At 43.2% G+C, this 19,984-nt stretch overlaps 1 protein-coding gene across 1 annotated transcript in view; it reads left to right on the plus strand.

Annotated features, from left to right (window-relative positions):
• The window catches only part of bcl11ba (BCL11 transcription factor B a), a 34,637-nt gene extending 14,971 nt beyond the window's left edge, over window positions 1-19,666 (plus strand). Inside the window, exon 3 of the mRNA XM_063909412.1 lies at window positions 14,303-19,666. Coding sequence (XP_063765482.1) covers window positions 14,303-16,299 — 1,997 coding nt within the window. The 3' untranslated portion in view covers window positions 16,300-19,666. The remainder of the gene's footprint in view (window positions 1-14,302) is intronic.
• The last annotated feature ends 318 nt before the right edge of the window (window positions 19,667-19,984 follow it).

The following is a 19,984-nucleotide window of genomic DNA, read 5'->3' on the forward strand; positions in this document are numbered from 1 at the left end:
TGATGGTTGATTTTAGAAGCTTTGCGTTTATTTTAAAGCTTCCGCCTCAAGGACTCGCTCATTTGAATTCCCCACAGGGACAATGAGGTTTAACAAACCTGCTGCTAAACCCGGATAGAGATTCTTCATGGTCCCTCCAGAGTTTGCCATTTATTCATGGGTTTTACTTTGCTTGTGGTTTTGGCACAGGGCTTTGAAAGTATGTGTCATGTGTGTCTTACGTAGATGCTCAAAAAATCCAAGGAAGCAGAGAGCTCTGGTGGGAATGAGGGAAATGCGTTTGTTTTTCTTGGTCACTGATTCACTCGAATGCAATGACAAAATTAAAGCCAAATCTATCGGCAGCATAGAGTCCGAGCACCGGCCAACGCAAGGAATCACAGGCGATCAGAGACAGATTTTAAACTAAGATTCTGCTTTTGTTTTTTTTTTATATCCTTTTTTAGTGGCAAGTGCTCATGAGAGCTTTCTGTTGTGCTCATCACCTGTCCATCAGTCTGTGTGGAGTTGTTTCACTTAAATGTGCTGCCAATGGTGGACAGCTGATCAAATATACGCAAACATGGTGTGAATCCTCAGGTTTAAATTGGCATTACCCATGTTTGGCGTCACCTGAAGAAATGACATGTTCTTAGGTTTTATTAACCCCTTTCTAAAAAAAAGTGAGCATATACTACAGCATGAACAGTTGGTGACTTTAGAAAATATAAACTAAACGGGATAAACTAAAGGTTCCTGGGTGAGTGGGCCCTGTGGATGGGGGAGGTTTTCATAAAGCTGGCTCCTGTGACTGAGATCAGATCAGCCTGTCGCACCACTGTAGTTTGTTTCACATCGGGTCCCTGAGCCAGTGTGTGTGTGTGTGTGTGTGTATGTGTGTGTTTGTGTGTGTGTGTGTGTTTGTGGGTGTGTGTGTGTTTGTGGGTGTGTGTATTTGTGTATTCATTATTCTGTATTCATTTGGAACATCCATGTCTGTGTTAAAGCTGCACATTTTCATTAAGCACATTTGTAATGTGTGTCAATGTATTTGTGTGTGTTTACATCACAGTCTGTGAAGGTTAAATGTGTTGTGTTTTGTTTCTGTTAGGAGTGTGTAAGGTGTCATAATATCTTTGGAGGCACATCAGTTTGAATGCAGACGGTTGATGTTGTTATGAATCATGGCACAGGGCACTTCCTTACACTAATCCACACTTTACCCAGTGAACTAAAACACACTCGAAGTGTTGTACTTTACCAGAATATCCTGCAGGAATTAAAGTAAAACTTCAGAAAAATGTACATATAAATACGTGTTTGAGTGCTTTCTATCTCTGAAAATTGCAACATAAGTCAACATAAAGTCTATGAAAGCTTATTTTATTAAAAGTATGTTTCTTTCAGAATTGAATACATCAGAGATTGGTGATGAGTAGAGGCAGAATACAATGTTTGATGAATGAGGGCAGCAAATCAAAAATGAGCAGCAGATATGGAACACATGTTGAATTGCTAAGAAAAGGATGCATTAGTATTTGTTCAAACGTGAATTAGGGTTTATAAGGCTTCAGGGTCTAACTCCATGCTGAGTACAGCAGGACCATAATCTCAGGATTGGCTCAACTGGTCATCGCCAACTGTCTAGCAGCTCTTTAGTCTTCTTTTGTCTTTTTTTATCACCTGGAAAAATGGCAGGGGTTTTCTATGGCCCCCCGCGCTGCGTCTCAGAGATGGCGTTGTGCTTTGTCTCCTACTCTTTCTCACGTTTTTGAGGATCTGAATCCGCAGCCGTTGAGTCGTCTATCAGCCTTACACTCTCACTACATCTCTGCATTGAAGATATGGCTCTGTAAAGTCACAGATGGCAGAAAGAGGGGAGGAAAGTTAATGCTTCAGAACCTTTCTGGACAAAACAGACTGAGACATTGCTCTTGACTAAAAATATCTTGACAATATTGTCACTGCACAATAGCAGCAGCAGCAGCTCCAGCCGTGCGGCCGCGCTGGGATTAGCTCAGTGTTTGCTGCGTTGGTGGGACTCATTACTGTCCCTCTCCTCTACAATGGGCTGTTGGCGTTTAGCACCGGCCAAATCACCACTTAACAAAAGCTAATTTCTCACTTGGTTAAACTGGGAAGGATTAGGGGCCCTGTGACAGCGCAATCCATGTTTGGTCAGGAGTGAGGGATGGAGGGATGTTAGGAAAGGATTTAAACCTCAATTACAAGGGACTGAGGGCTTTTGTGTGTCCGTGGCGAAGGTGGGACACTGAGGTTTAGCGACTTCACTAGAAATGTTTGCTGCCTTGCAATGTGTGTCTGTGTGTGTGTATGTGCGAGTGTGTGCGTGTGTGTATATGCATTCAGCCAAGGGTGCCACAGCCTGACAAATACATGTTGATCCCCTTGTTTAGGAGGGTTTAAGTCTCCCTTGTTTCACATGCTAACACCACTACACACAAGGAGGGACAACTCACAATCAAAGCTTATGACACAACAGCAATTTAAACCTTCCTGTTGGTGTCATGTCATGTAAATAGCAGAGGGTTTAGTACTACATTGTCTGGCCACTGTAGAACCCATATAGGAAAACCCTTAGAGATCCTATAAAGACCCGTCATTAGCTCTAACCAGATAAGACCAGTTCCACCCTATACCAGATGCAATAAATGTAGAGCATGTTGTGTGTCTAACAGTGTTTTGCCCCTGTTGTCTAATGAAGACACTTCTCTTTGAGCATCTCTATCTGCCTCCTGAAGCTGCGTCAATGAAGCCTTAGCACTGAGTGGTAGGCTGTTACTGTCCATTAATGTTCTGATGCATGCCATAGCACGTTTTCAAAACCATTACCACCTCTTTAAACCATTTTGCACCCCCCTTACAACCCTGCAACCTGACTATATTTTACTGTTTTGTCCGATCACCCAATATTTAGCAGATGTTGCTTTCTTCAGCTCGTATTCATCCCTTTATTTGGTGTGAGGGACATTCTTTGTGGTGGGGCAGTAAAACCAAAGCAGCGGTCTCTCTCCGTCTTTCACCCAGAACCAGATCTCTAGCTGCTTTCAGCATCTCTCATATCCTCAAGACTTTTGGGAAGAGGAGAGGGATCAGAAGGGTGTTAGATTCCCCCCCCCCCCCCCCCCCCCCCCCCCCCCGAACACCAAACCCTTTCGTTTGTCTCAAAGCTTTTCCTCACCCCTGCTGACATCCGTGAATTATTCACTTAGAGGGAAAGATAAACAAAGCTTGCTAGCTACAGTTGTTCTATTGATTTGTCTGGGCAACATCACAGCTGACAAAAAGAGGGCCGGTGGAGAGGAGCTGGGCCGCTTCCATCTCTCTTTTTCATCTGTAAATAAATCCATAACATGCTTTTTCTCCTGAGAAAGCAACCTGTATCCTGTTTCAAAGGAAAGCAAATTTCAAATGATGTGTACATAGGTAGTTACAGCGCTCTGCAGATTGGGGGCCTGGCCATGTGGGAACAGTCTGGTCTACTTGTTGATTAGGCTGCAATTGCACCTCGCTGGGGTGATATGCCATTCAGAGTGAGGTTGGGGGCAAACAATGCTGGCCCAGGACCAACCACTGACAGTACAACCTTCTGATTAGAAACAGGCACATCTCCACTCTGCTTGAATGCACTGGGTAAAATGGAGGGGGAGTCAAAGCAGCTCCCAACCTGTTCACCGCCTGTGTTGCATTTCTGTTGCTAACAGTGATTTTTAATTCCAGAAATATCTTCACTTGCTCTCATATAGGAATGCTTTTGTGCTACATACATTTTTGCTTTTGAATGACACACAGCTTCATTTTTGTCCCATTAAGTGACACTCGCCAGCCCCAGGATCCCTAACTGCTCCTCTGGCTTGTAGATAAAAAGCATACCTGGGAGGAAATTGCAGGTTGGCGGGAGCAGTGTTTTCTCTGTCCCTGTCCAGGGCCACTTAATCACCGGAGGCTTGCTCCATTGTCTCTGCTCCCCCTGCCCCACAGCACATTATTATGTCATCAGGATGCTTAGGTACACTGCCATACTACGCGGCCTGCCATGAAGGAATTCGCAACAATGCAGGATCTGGGATTTTTTCCTCTGCCCAGCTGTGATCGGTCATTGGATAAAGTGTGAGTAGCCGCCAGCAGACCCCGCCCCTTGAGGGGCTTCCCGTCATGGCTGCCAGCTCTGCACCGCCATCTGCCTGGCTGTGTGAGGAAGCTCGCTAGCAAGGGAAATCAGATCAGTGCATCCAGGGGGGCTTGATGTGTGCCTGAGTGCAACAGCTAGACAAAGCTCACACACTCAGACACACATACATACACAAACACACTCTCAGACACACACAGGCACACTCAGACACACACACAGACACAGAGCAGCAGTGATGCCTTGGCCTCAATGATCAGCACTTGAGTCTAATGAAGAGCGGAGCAGGACAGAGTTCTGACCAGCAGTGATAGCTACCCTACTGTGTGTGTGTGTGTGTGTGTGTGTGTGTGTGTGTGTGTGTGTGTGTGTGTGTGTGTGTGTGTGTGTGTGTGTGTGTGTGTGTGTTTAAAATGCTACTTTAATTGTTTCTTAGCCACACAGAAATACACACACCTCCTCCAGATGCCTAATAAAAGGTCCTCACAAATCAAACTCAGGAGCTTAGAGACCTTCATTACAGTGTGTATTCCTCAGAAACCACCACGTTTACGCAAATCAGACTGAAATTAGATTCAAAGGGACTAATTTAATAATTCATTTTGGTACACAACAAATGACAACAGAATTGTGTAGCTTGCTATAAGTTTATTTTTTGATGTTTTATTTGAAATGTAGTCTTTAGTTCCCCAGTTCCTGAAAAAAAGTGTAAAAAAAAAAAAAAAAAAAAAAGCTGTAGCCCACAGAAAAGACCATGCTTCATTTATTTGTGTCAAAATACTTGGCTGTGGTCGAAGAGACGAGTGCAAAACATAATTTGCCTTTCCCCACTTTCTGTTCTCGTGGTTGCTCTTCTGGCTGACTCTCTCCTCCCTTTCACAGTCCTGTCCTCACAAAGAGCTTTTTCCACTTGTCCTTCTTACTCTATACAACACTTTTCTATCTCCCCTCATTATGCCACTTTATTCTTCACACTAGTAGAGAAAATGTCCTGGTGTGGCTCAACATGTTGGAGAAGGAGGCAGCATGCTGGGATTTATTTTGGCATGTGATGCAGCATGGGCTCACGGTGCTTCTTGTTGCAGCATGTCAGAAGTCGGAGCTGCATGCCGCAGGAAGTGGCTGCATGGTACACCGTTTTACAGCTGCAGGATGTGGCGTGTGTTACAGTGTGCACATTTATACATCTAGTTTACAGATTATGTGACAATGGAGCTTTGGTTAAAAAAACAAAAAAACAAATTAACCCAGTGTGTTTCTCCTGAAGGGGTTGGGGCAGACTATGCTTTAGACTGTGTGTGTGTGTGTGTGTGTGTGTGTGTGTGTGTGTGTGTGTGTGTGTGTGTGTGTGTGTGTGTGTGTGTGTGTGTGTGTGTGTGTGTGTGTGTGTGTGTGTGTGTGTTTGAGGCTGGCAAATGAAAACAGATTGCAGTGGTTATGGGAGCCGGCCTGCTTCCAGTTATTCTGCAGAATGCTCCTTTCCTCCCCTCTCTTCCCTTCTCTCTCCTCTTCTCCTGAAGTAAAAAAGTGGAAACTTTCATATTGTATCCGGTATTCAACCTCTACCAATGACAATTTATTGTAGCAAAAACAAAAGAAAATAGTCACAAATGCCTATAATTGCATATCCATTGCAAAAATATGGATGTTTTTTGGCTCTGGTTATTTTTTGTAATTGAGGTTATTGTGATGGCGATATTGTCCTCTTAACTAAACGTCTGGGAAGTCGACAATATTAGGGTGAAGAAAAGAGATCCAGGAGAAACACCAACACATGGAGACGATAGGTACAAACATCAGCCATTGAACACTGGAATGATTACAGTGAGGGAGTGTTACCTGTATTTAATCCCTTTAGTTTCTTTACAGATCTGGATTAATGATGGTAAATATAATCAACCCTTAAAATCAGACTTAAGTTCACCTGCAGTAAATCCAGCAGCTACCCTGCAGTATACAAAGCCATTAAAACTAGCTGCACCTTTACCAGCTCTGAGAACACTTTAATGATCAATCATTATAAAACATATCAGAGATATTATTCTGAAATGGACCAATCAAACAATGACTACTTTTACTGACGCTACTTTAAGTACATTTAGATGAGAGTACTTTCTACTTTCACTGGAGGAACATTTAGAATGCAGGACTTTTACTGTGACAGAGTATTCCTACACTCTGGTACTTCTACTTTACTCAAGTACAAGATCTGAGTACTTCTACTTTACTCAAGTACAACATCTGAGTACTTCTACTTTTACTCGAGTACAAGATCTGAGTACTTCTACTTTTACTCAAGTACAAGATCTGAGTACTTCTACTTTTACTCAAGTACAAGATCTTAGTACTTCTACTTTTACTTTACTCCGAGATCTGCCAACTACACTTCACATACATTATTATCTTACTGTGGGTTAAGAGCTCTACTTTCCTGCTGTTACCATAGTCGAAAAATATACAAGACCTGACTAGTAATACATTTGAACTTTCTTTTTCCATTATTTGATCTAAGGGTAGCAATGTGACTCTGATGTATAGAAAGATGCTAAACATATATATATGTATATATATATATAAAATATATTACAGTGGCTCTGCTGCCTCCAGAGCCCTGCACTCGTCCAGACCTTATAAGGACCTCCAGCAGGACATGTCCCCTCATCCCATCCTCCCTCCCTCCCTCCCTCCATCCATGCCCTGCTCTAACCTCCATCTGGTCTGGATCTGCTCTAGTCCTCAATCTGCCCCCCCCCCTATTTCTTGCTGCCATTTCTGTGTAAACAAGCTGAGTCTGACCATAACACTCAGACCCCGGTTACACTCGTTCACTTTCTCTCGCCTCCCTTCCTCACCTCTTTTCCCCCCTCAGCAGGCCGTGTCTCCCTGCTGTCTCTGAAGTTAGTTAGCCCACACAGGTCCTCTTTTATTCTGTCGTTCTGTAAGGAGGAAAATATTTAAGTTAAGGGTTACATTTACAGGAGAAGATCTGTGATATGCTCTGAGCGTTACAGAGGTGAGTCTGATCAGAAGACATGATGTTAAATTCATAAACCTGAGATCACACAGCGGGGGGGAGGGGGGGGACACAACAAAAAGAGAGACTTCTCTTCGTTTGGACCCTGGCAGCACTGTAATAGGTCTTATTCAGTAAGTGGGGGCACTACATGACAGTGGGCTCTGGCTCTCTGTGTGTGGCAGTGGGCAGTTTGGACGAGCTGTTTGTAAGTGAAGGGGGTGAGAGGGTTTGGATAGGACAGACAACACGGGGGGTCAGACCAGGCTCATGGCAGAGACTACAGAGAGTAAGCCTACTCTTCACCTGACAGCATGTGACCCAGGTAAACCCCACACACACACCCTGCTTCTAATGACTCACACAGTGCCCTGTTATACCTTTAATCAAGAGTGTGTCTTTATGTAGATAACGTGTGTGTGTGTGTGTGTGTGTGTGTGTGTGTGTGTGTGTGTGTGTGTGTGTGTGTGTGTGTGTGTATCTGTGTGGACCATTCCCCTTCTCGGGACAAAGTAGACATGCCCAGTGACAAGTAGCAGGCACATCCTGTACGTCTGTGTGTGTGTGTTTGTGTGTGTGTGTGTGTGTGTGTGTGTGTGTGTGTGTGTGTGTGTGTGTGTGTGTGTGTGTGTGTGTGTGTGTGTGTGTGTGTGTGTGTGTGTGTGTGTCAGGATTAGAGGGACCACTGGCACCAGAGGGGTTGTGTTTGGGGAACTCTGCACCTATAGAGCCCTTTCTTCCACTACATCCCTCACACTCACACAAACAAATACACACACAGATCCACACCCACTCCCCAGGTGCAGTGGTGCGGGCCAGTGTGTGGGATTAGCTGGTATGCTCTGGCACTCTCTTCTGGTAATCCCTCTAATTTGTGAGCAGGGCACACACACACACACAGACACAGAGACACAGAGACACACAGACACACACAGACACACACACACACACACACACACACACACACACACACACACACACACACACACACACACACACACACACACACACACACACACACACACACACACACACACACACACACATACACTTCTGCAGTTTGTTTAGAATTGCATCTCAACTCCTGATTTTGACTACAGCACCTCCCCCCCCCCACACACGCTGTCCCTCTTCCTGATGAGCTAAATGCATTCTAACATGGCTATGATTAGCTAAGCCTTCCTTAAGAGTCATCACATAAGAATGCTTAAAACCCCATCCATCTCTTTCTTGCCTTGTCTGACAAGGCTTGCAATGCACACACACACACACACACACACACACACACACACACACACACACACACACACACACACACACACACACACACACACACACACACACACACACACACACACACACACACACACACACACACACACATTATTGAGGCTCTCTGTTAACTGTTTTATCTGACTCCGTCCTGGAGAGCTCACCCGGCTCTGCTGGTACCAACACTCACTCTGTTTGCAGCACACTTTCAGTTTTACTAAAACTTTAACTAAGAGTAAAGCAGGTGTACATCAGCTGAAATGAAGAGTTTCCTGGGGAAAAAGTCACAGAATGGTCCTGCTAACAGCAGCAGGGATGTGTTATTATGGTATGTTGCATACCTCTCACACTCACACCTGCTCATTGTAAGCTGTGTGCCCCATTTTATCCACCCACGCTGGTCTAACGTGATCCATCAAGCTGCAGGGCTATAATACCGTACCAGTGATTCCCCCAAACTCTGTCCTGCTGTTGTTACAGCTAATCGCTGAACTAGCCTGAGCTGCTACCCTCAGATTTTTGCCGGATTACCCTTTATTGTAGAGTGACAGTGTTGAAAGGGGGGGATAGGGTGGACACGTGTAAGGACCTGAGTCCGCTGGCAGCAGATGATGAGCTCCGCTGCTCCGTGCTGCTAGTCTCACCACTGAGTGCTTTTATTATTTCACACATTATTATTACTACTTATTAATAACTTTGATGTGGAACACCGAAGTCTTCATGTTGTTTTTGTATTCAGTGTGTTGTCAGAGATGTGTAATGGGACATTTTTTATACAAGAACCACAACAGCTTTTATTTTCAAGAAGCTTGTGCTTTTCCTCCTTCCAGATTCCTTATTAAATGGTCCTTTAAGTAAGCTTCACAATTTCAAAAGCAAATATTGCATTTTTCCATTCAGCTTTTTACTTGGGAAATGTTTAAGTTTTTCACAAAATGTGAAATTGTCATTTCCGTACAGTTAGGGCCGTTTGATTAAAGCTGCTGCTGTACGGTCCTGTAGTGATTTTAGTCTCAAGCTATTAAAGCCAATAACAAAGGCCTGTTGGATGACGTTAAAGCCCCGCCTCAAACCACTTCACTCAGAACTAACAGACTTCTTGGGGACCGGATGCCAAACAAGCTCTGCTTTTTCAAATGATCTCAATACGAGGAAACACATGCACACTCTTTAACTTCCCGCAAACAAACCAATAAACCAACATGTGTATTCATCTTGTTTTAACTGTTGCATAGATCTATGTAGTGTATACACCTGAGAGAGTGTGTACTGTATTCCAGAGAGGATGACACACACACAGGTAATTATCATGCATTTGTAGCTGTGCTTTGATGATAAACAAGGCATTACCCATGCAAGTTTATTTTGTGTATTGGGAGGGGGGGGGGGGTGATAACCTCCTGATCACACACATGTTAAGGACACTTCTGAATTAATAATGCAAAAATTGAGAGATGAGAAACTTTTTACATGTTATACAAAATGCCAAGAGGGGAACAACACACACACACACACACACACACACACACACACACACACACACACACACACACACACACACACACACACACACACACACACACACACACACACACAAACACACACACACAGCCTGTACCCTTGGCTCATGACAGCGTTGTTCTGTGTAGTGTAAATGCCTCTTCCTGACATTGCTCTGCTGTACTTCTTGTATGCTAACCAGCTCGGGTTTCTAATCCACTTTTGATTGGACGGGGGGAGCTGGGGCTACTGTACAGCACTGGGGTCATAAGCCACCTTAATTGAGAGCTCAGGGTGAAGGAGACAGGACTGTACTACACTAACCAGAGGGATGAATGGGACCAGGAGGAACCAGAACGTTGCTTGTTGTGTTTGAACGCTGAGGTAACATGAAGTGTCAAGGTTAACTGAGCAGCTGGGGCTGTGTGAATGGCTCAATGTTGACCTGATGTTAGTAATCCAATGTTATCATCGATTGGCTTCCATCTAAATGCAGTCTCAATTGACAATCTTAAGCCAGTTATAATAAAAAGAGATTAGGCTTCCGGTTAAGCCTGCTGTGGGGCCCTGCGGTAAAAATGCTGGGCCTCTGTTAACCCCCATTTTCTCTCCACTTTGTGGAACTATCTATGTATATCACCATCTATCACTGATTGACCAAATCAACATAAAGTAAAATATTTAATGAGAGCACATGGGCTCACTTTGTTTGAGTTTCTAGAAAATAAAAAGCATTTATGAATTTGATAGCCTAACCTCAGCCGTTTGTGGGCAATATCTCTAAATTGTCAGCTCAGTGTGTTAACAGTTTTTTTTTGATTGCCCACCCTTGAACTATTTCTTTGTGATGGATACCACAAACAATAAAGTTTAAAATCATTGCTCCCAGAGTAGCACCAGTTAATACAGGTTCCACGTGAGTTGAGTGGATGGGTGAAAAGAGAGAGGAGTGAAAGTGCAAATTGAAAGAACGAATAAGAACTATCCGTAGAGTGCAGGTTAGATTAAAGATGAGAACGTTCCTCAGTTTGTCTTCCCTCTGGCCACTGGCCACTGAGAAATATGATGTATAATAATAATTTGACACTCACTACGCTAATCGCACACTCCGCGCTGATCTCCACTTCCTCCTAATTGCACAGATTTGAATCCCTCTCTAATCCTCTCTGTCTCTCTCCCCCCCCCCCTCCTTCTGTAATAGCTGTGATTTAATTTAGCTATTTAACCCGTAATTCCAGCAATATTTATTGAGGAGTGTGGGGGGGGGGGGAAATCGGGCCATTAGCCGCCCCAGATGAATACACTGAGATGAAAATGAACGCCGCTAACTGCCAGTTGACCTTCGCACCAATTGCTAGCCGTTGTCTCTCTTCCCTTTTATGTACGCCTCGCGCAGTAATTATGGCAAATTGAATCATAGTGAAAACTGGAATCAGTCAGTAATGAGAGTTTTATATTGTGTGACTGAACCAAGAAGGAGAGTGAGGATAGAGAGCGTAGAAGACGGGTTGGGGGGGTTCCCTCTACACTACACACACTGATATATGATCAATTGTTATCTTAAAGAGTTGGACCAGTCATCTCAGTAAAATGATTAGGCCTTTTTCATCCATTTTAAAACAGTAATGGATGTTGTATTTCCGGTATTAACGAAATGCTCCCAAAGATTTAGCATATGTGTAGTAAATGGAAACAAACAACGAATTATGCATAAATTAGCATAGAGGGATATTTAATGCATAATATACAAAATAATGATGGCAGCTGTTTAAAGAAGCTTCAGAAGCTCTAATCCCTGGAGACAGGCTAACCTCAGGACTGAGGCAGATAGTCTGTTCATATCAAATAATGTTCCAACAATGTTTGAAGGCTACATGTTACAGTGGTGTCTAAATCTATTTATTGCTCTGATTCTGAAAATCTGATGTTTATAATCACTTCCATTTGACTTAAATTACAATTAAGGAGATTTCACATACACTTCATAATTTGCTAAAAATGACATTGTTGCTGCGTCGCCTCGACAACAAAGGTTAACGAACATATTCAGTCAACTTTGAATTGTTAATAATGCTTAGCAAAACCTTGATAGTTATATTTTCAAAATGTGTGGCTGCTTGTGTGTGTGTGTGTCTGCTCGTGTGTGTGGCGTTTAAACAGAAACACAGACAGGAGAGGAGAGAAAGGAAGAGAGTATGCTGATGTAGAGGGAGGAGTGTGTTTTCTTATTCAGTCACACACACGCACGCACGCACACGCGTGCACACACACACGCACACGCACGCACACACACACACACACACACACACACACACACACACACACACGCACACACACACACACACACACACACACACACACACACACACACACACAGAGCACTCCATAAAACATGGGTTTCTTCATTCTTCCAAATCAAGTGATGAGCAGCTCCCTCTCTCTCTGTTTTTTCATATGGAAATAGGAAATAATGGGGTGATTAAATAGAGTCGTATATTAAAGTACAGCTGACATTAGAATTAGCATAATGTGCTCTCGCCTCGGGCTGCATACTTTATTTGCCATCTGCGTTGGACTCACTTCCCCCGGGAGGGCACAAGTGCGCGCACACACACACACACACACACACACACACACACACACACACACACACACACACACACACACACACACACACACACACACACACACATACATGATTCGCTCCTTTACTGCAGCCGAAGAGAAATTACTCTTCAGTGCAGTAACACACACTGTGTGGCTGTTTCTTTAACCCACTAAAACACACACCCTTTGCTCTAACTTTTGGGTAGAGAAGGTCATTAACTGCCCCCCCACTTAATTACCAACAGAAAGTTCAGCTCAAAGACAGAAGCATCCCTTAATATCACATATATGTCTATTTCAATTTTAAATCAATACATATGTGTTGCCGAAATATAGAAAAAAACAAACCACCAAAAAACAACAGGAAAGACAAATGATACACAGAGCTGTCAATCATCTCTCCCTCCAGTTTTACTCATTGATCAATGGGTCGAACGGACAGAGCGAGGGAGGCGGGATTGTTTCTGTTTGTAGTGAACAAGGTCTTAAGATCGAGCAGTAAAACAGCTTGGTGTGTGTGTGTGTGTGTGTGTGTGTGTGTGTGTGTGTGTGTGTGTGTGTGTGTGTGTGTGAATGTGCTGTCCACTATAATTAAGTCAATAGACTAAAAAAAGACTGTGGAGGTGAACAGCTGTTCTGCGTCTTGACTGTCCTGACACACACACACACACACACACACACACACACACACACACACACACACACACACATACACACACACATTGTCAGAGATTATGTGATAATTTAATTACTAATTGTTCATTTTTAATTGTGTTAAAAAAACATTACTGATCCGTTGTGTTATTATTCATATTTGTTTTACATTTATTTAGACAAATATTGATTTAGTATAAAAGAAATTTAATTTCAACGTAAATGTTCTGGTTTGCAGTACCAGACAGAACCTTGAGAGGGGAAAAGTGTGTCTACTTTAGATGTGTGTATGAACAAAATCAAATATAATATGCTCAGAATGATAGTAGCTCACCTGGAGTCAGGGCCCCTTCTGCATGTCATCCCCTGTTTCCGCCTTTCCTAATCTTTGGACAGTATCAGTAAAGGCAAAAAATAAAGAAGCCAAAAAAAATGTTTTATGTTGTCTGAAAACTGATTTGCCATCCTCCATCCTAAAGAAGTGGATGTTTGTAACTGGAGAGATATTCAAGATTCTCTTCCACCTAGGAAATGGTAAAAAAACTGCATTAAGTCTTTTTTTTGAATTTTTTGACCAGCGCCTTCAATAAAGTGACAGTGCAGGTCAGAAACAGGGAGACAGAGGGGAAGATGCGCGGCAAAGGGACCCAGGCCGGATTCGAACCCGGGTCCACCGCATGGGGATCAAACCCCAGTATATGGCCGCCTGCTCTATCCACTGAGCTATACGACGGCCAGACATTGATTCTGAAGTTTGTAATAGGAAATTGATTTAGTGCTAAGATTAAGCACCTCTGGGCCAATCCAGTGCGAAAATGCACCTATCAAAGTGTGATAAGCACGCAGCGTTTATGTGACAAGATGATGAGCCAAGGCATTTCCAGCTACTAGGAACATAGAAAATGATTTCACTGCTTAGCGGCCAATTAAGTTCAATCACTGATGATCTGAAAATAGTAAGGAAATATTGATTAATAAATGAAGTAGATTTTACTTTAACCCAATCATTTCTCACTCTTCATATCAGATATGCGTCTTCATTTCTGTCTGAAGCTGTGAGTGCAGTGTATGAGATGGTGTTGTCAGCTGCAGAGTGTTTAATGTGTTTCTTTCTCTTTATGTTGCAGGTGGCAGGGATGAGCCTTCGAGCTATATATGTACCACATGTAAGCAGCCCTTCCCCAGCGCCTGGTTCCTGCTGCAGCATGCCCAGAATACCCACGGCATTCGGATATACCTGGAGTCCAACCCCTCCAACACTGCCCTCACCCCACGCCTCACTATGCCTCCACCCATGGGCAACGACTCCATCCCACAGTCCCCCCTCACCAACTTTCTCGGGGACAACAACCCCTTTCACCTATTGAGGATGACGGGCCCCCTGCTCCGGGAGCCTCCCCCAGGCTTTATGGAGAGCCGGCTTCCCAACACACCTCCATTCATCAGCCCGCCTCCCCGCCACCACCTGGACCCCCATCGACTGGAACGCCTTAGCGCAGAGGAAATGGGCCTCATATCACAGCACCCCAGTGCCTTTGAAAGGGTGATGCGGCTCACGCCCATGGCCATTGAGTCCCGGTCCATGGACTTCTCCAGGCGGTTACGTGAGTTGGCAGGGAACAACAACAGCACTCCACCTCTGTCACCCAGCAGGTCCAACCCTATGCACCGACTGCTAAACCCCAATCCCTTCCAACCTGGGCCAAAATCACCTTTTCTGCGCACCCCTCCCTTACCGCCAATGCCCCCAAACAGTACCACCCCTCCCCAGACACAAAACAAAGCCAAGTCCTGTGAGTTCTGCGGTAAGACCTTCAAGTTCCAGAGCAACTTGGTGGTGCATCGGCGCAGCCATACTGGAGAAAAACCATACAAGTGCCAGTTGTGTGACCACGCCTGCTCTCAGGCAAGCAAGCTGAAGCGCCACATGAAGACCCACATGCACAAGGCTGGATCCCTGACAGGGCGCTCCGATGATGGACTGTCCACCACAAGCTCCCCAGAGCCCGGCACCAGTGATGTCACAGGTGAGGGCATGAAGAACCGTGATGGGGACTTCCAGGGGGAAGGCAATGAGGAGGAAGAAGAGGAGGAGGAAGAAGAGGAACTTGAGAATGAGAGTCGACCAGAGTCCAACTTCAGCATGGAGTCTGGGTTTTACAGGAACAGGGAGAACGGCTCTAAACTGCCCTCAGAGGACAAGCCATCACTCAACCTTGACAAAATGGTGGAAGGTGGGGGTCTAAACTCTATTCAGCAGTACAATAATTTAATAGTTGACAATCGTAAAAGGATGCCATTCTCCAAGAGGGGCTCCGATGGCCTGAGGGACACAGGGGATGAAGACTCAGTGGCTGGGGAGATAGACCACCACCACCAGCAGGAAGAGAGGACAACCATTAATGGCCGGAACTGTGGTTCCGGTGACTCTTTCTCAGGCCTGTTTCCCGGTAAGCCCACCCCTATCACCAGCCCATGCCTGTCCAACTCCTCAAATAAGAGGATCAAGATTGAGAAGGACTTGGATATTCCCCCAGCACCCCATATTCCCTCCGAGAATGTGTACTCCCAGTGGTTGGTGGGTTATGCTGCCTCACGCCACTTCATCAAAGACCCTTTCCTTGGTTTCACTGACTCCAGACAATCACCCTTCGCGACGTCCTCTGAGCACTCGTCCGAGAACGGCAGCTTGCGGTTTTCCACGCCTCCGGGTGACCTGCTGGATGGAGGCCTTTCAGGACGCAGTGGCACCGCCAGTGGAGGCAGCACGCCTCATCTGGGTGGAGGTCCAGGCAGGCCTGGCTCCAAGGATAGCAGGAGGTGCGATACCTGCGAGTACTGCGGCAAGGTATTCAAGAACTGTAGCAACCTGACGGTGCACCGGCGCAGTCACACAGGCGAGAGGCCCTACAAGTGTGAGCTGTGCAACTATGCCTGTGCCCAGAGCTCCAAGCTCACACGCCACATGAAGACACACGGCCAGCATGGGAAAGATGTCTACCGCTGTGACATTTGCCAAATGCCCTTCAGCGTGTACAGCACTCTTGAAAAACATATGAAAAAGTGGCATGGAGAACACTTGTTGACAAATGAGGTCAAAATTGAACAAACCGAGAGGACCTAAATTGGGTTCTCTCTTTCCAGACTTTGCGCCACACTTTGACTGAAAAATACAAACAAAAAGGAGTAGCTGGATACCCTTTTTCTGAAATTAATTTTGGGTCAATTTTGTGTTTTTAAGAAACTGCCAAATGAGAAAACAGAGATGTTAACACCACTTAAGGCTGTCTAAACTGCCTCATTTGAGTTTCCTTTTTAAACAATCAGTCAGTTGAGTTATAATATATGTGGAGCCTTTAACTGTGCAATAATTTCTGTATTTATTCAATTTTGTATTTTGGCATGTGCAGGTACATTATTATTTTGGCTTTTTATATATATTTGTTTTACTTGATTTAGCAGTTCTCTGTTTTTTAAAACCCCATGTTATCCTGAGAGTTTTTTAGAAGACAAAGGTCCATTTTTCTTTTTTTGGCCGCTGCTTGTAGTAAATTGTATATTAAGCTAAAAGTGGGATTTCTTGAAGAGAAGTTGAATTCAATCTTCAATTTGAAAGTGGCATTAACTGAGAATGCTAGAATTAGTCTATTTTGTGTGATGATGATACGCGGACAACAATCCTTGTAGCATGAACTGAATCTAAAACATGTCAATATAATTGGATATGTAGCACTGAGTGTCATATTTGACAGTAAATCTAAAAATCAAAGAGGATCCCAAGGATCCTCCTGAGAACAGAACTACCAGCCAGAGGAAACACATCTGGATAAGGCAGCTGCTGATTGGTACGTGGTACCAAGCCCCAACAACGCTACGACAACCAACCCTCATATCTTCTGCTTCCCAGCCCCTCCATCTTACCTACATTCATACATCCATTCACTATACTTTGCATCAAGCCATATGATACAGGCTACTATTTATATAGAATAAACTGAGCATGAAGCCATGCAATACGAGTATGCATCAAGATAGATAAAAGACAAGAGCACAGGGACATCTCAGGGTGAGCTTTACTACCTTTCTGATTTACCCAATATCTGTCAGCATTTCCATTTCATCATATGTTGGAATTAGGAAACATTCCTTCCTATACAGTATCCCTTGATGCCCCTTGCAGACCCCCCCCCCCCCCACACACACACACACACACCAGGCTAATGCCCAGAATTTGTCCTCAATTTAAAATGGTTAGACTCATTTATATTTGTGACAGCCTGTAAATATAACTTGAATTAGTTTAGTGAGGCTTACATGTGTGTGCATACATGGCAGACTCTTAGAAAATTGAATTCTCAGATTTAATTGTTAAGATTATAGAAATCAACACCCCTATGCATTTTGTGCTCAAATGTCTCTCATGACATTTTTTTTAAAAAGAGGAGTAAATGTTCACTTGTATCGTCATAGTGATTCTATAAATGTGTAATCTGATTACTGAAGTCATCATGTGGTAAAGGAATCCACCAAAAATAGCAATCTTCAAAGGTTTTACCTTAGGTTTAAAAGAAGAAATTATATATCAATGTGCGCTGAGGCTGTAAGACTAACGGAAGACATCAGTTCGCTCACTGCCCTGTGTTTAAATATCATGGCCCCATCCACCTTCATCGCTTTTTTACATTTTAAATTTTACTCTTATTTAAATGCTATCAATTCATGAGTCTAGAGTTCTTAACAACTGATCTGCACTTTATAATTTCCCCGTCCGACACACAGAGAGCTGGACAGAAAGGTACTGAAGGGTCGAGGGCTTTGGAGTCTGCTGATGCTGAAGTGGCCAGGGTTTTAGGCAAGGCTTTTCCAATACTGGCACTATAAAAAAAAAAGGAAATATAATTCATTTGGGACAGTTTTTGTAATGCCATTCAATTTGACATGAGTGTGCCTTGAATAATGATCTTCCTATTTATTGTCTCAGACAAATGCAACACTTTTTATGAAGCATCAAATTGAAAAACAAAAAATGTGAACTTTAACTTGTAGTTTGACATTTCCACGGAAATATAAATGAAATAATGCTGAGTTCAGGCTTAGGAGTAGCCAGCACAATATCAGTGTATCTGTGTGTGTATATATGTATGCATATGTACATATAAAGGCACAAACCTATATATAGATATTTATCAAATTCCTCACTCATTAGGACAACAGTCGGTCCAACAACAGAAAATTCCAGGAGTGGACAAAAGCCACACAAAAGTCAAGGAATGGACTCAACAAAAATCAGGAAATGCAGAAACTACAAAAAAAAAAGAAGAATTTAGTGCACTCTGTCTTAAAATAAGTTTACAGTATTGAAACAAGTACAAGGGTAAAATAATATTTGTGTGTATGTGTGTTTTAAACAAACAAGTATTTTTTTTCCCAGTTTTGCTTATGAGGTTTCTCTGAATGCCGTAGTGGCGATGTGTATATTGTTTTATTTAAAAAAAAATTGTTTTGGGTGACGGGGTTTTAGTATATATATAAATACATATGAATATATATTACATTTTTCTTGTTTACTGTAAAAGTATACCAGTATTTGTAATATTGGAGAATGCCTGGGCATTTTACAAAAATAGAAAAAAGGTTGTTTTTCTTTTTCTTTTGCAGTCCAATTTAAATTGTGGGTCTCTTAAAATGTTTTTGTCACTGTAATTGTAAAAGTCTTAAGTTTTAGTAACTTTTATTCTGCCTTGGGTGTAATGAAATAAAAAATAAACACATTTAAAAATGACTTGGATTTGGTGGTGGGATGGCTGTTGGGGGACTGGTTTTCTACCTTAGAATGTCAGAACGTTTGTTCAGCTTTCCAGAAAAAACACGCTGAGAATCCTGACTGTATCTAGTTTTCTTCTTCTTGAATGGAGTATTATTCATGGATGGTTTGAAATACAATTGTAGGCACTTGCTGTCTTTCCTAAGGAGCTTTCTTTTTTTTACTTGAAGGCTATGTGCATCCTGTTGTGAATAGAGTACCTCGCCATGTCTGCTCTTATATCTGGTGCAGTGGAGCGTGACTTCCTGCCAATGAAAAGATAAAACTCACAGGCTGCCACCAGCTGTCTCTCTCTCTGGCAGTGAAAGTGTCTGATGAATTTGTTCTTGTAATAAATCGTACTGAATCACATTGTACAGTAAGCGATCGAAAGGTTGTTTGACAGCCTTAAAGTAACACAAACACAGCCAATGTTCTGTTTAGCGCTCCATTATTTGTACATAGTTTTCTATGACGCTGTTAGACTTTTTTCTCCTATTAATTTTTTTGTGATCTGCAACTGGCACTGGCGGTGACTTCCTGTTTCTGAAGGGGGGGTGGCGGTGTGTTATTCTGTTTGAACTTTGTGACCTTCATGTCAGTTTTCAGGCACATGCCTCCCCCATTGATATTCCTCGCATTGAGAACAGAGCACAAATACAAGCTGTTACAATTATTCATCCTCTCATTGTTGTCTCCTTTTCTTTGAGCCGGTCAGACAGTCAGGGACCATGGAAACACACTGATGGACATTCACCTAAGATATCACTCACAAACTGTTCAATTCTGCTTCTCACGCTGATCACAATCCTATGAACACATGAACACAACAAAACCAAGATATTAAAGAATAAAACAGAATGACAGTACATTACTTTAAGGTTTTTTTTCAAATCAATATAAAATGCTCATGCTTTGATAAACCCCTGAGCATTAGAATGGATGTTATTACCCAGTAGGTTTACTCATACAAGGAAATTGCTTTGGTATACAGTATGTGGTGCAT

Source organism: Eleginops maclovinus, chromosome 19 (assembly GCF_036324505.1).
Source record: "Eleginops maclovinus isolate JMC-PN-2008 ecotype Puerto Natales chromosome 19, JC_Emac_rtc_rv5, whole genome shotgun sequence".
Classification (NCBI taxonomy): Eukaryota; Metazoa; Chordata; class Actinopteri; order Perciformes; family Eleginopidae; genus Eleginops; species Eleginops maclovinus.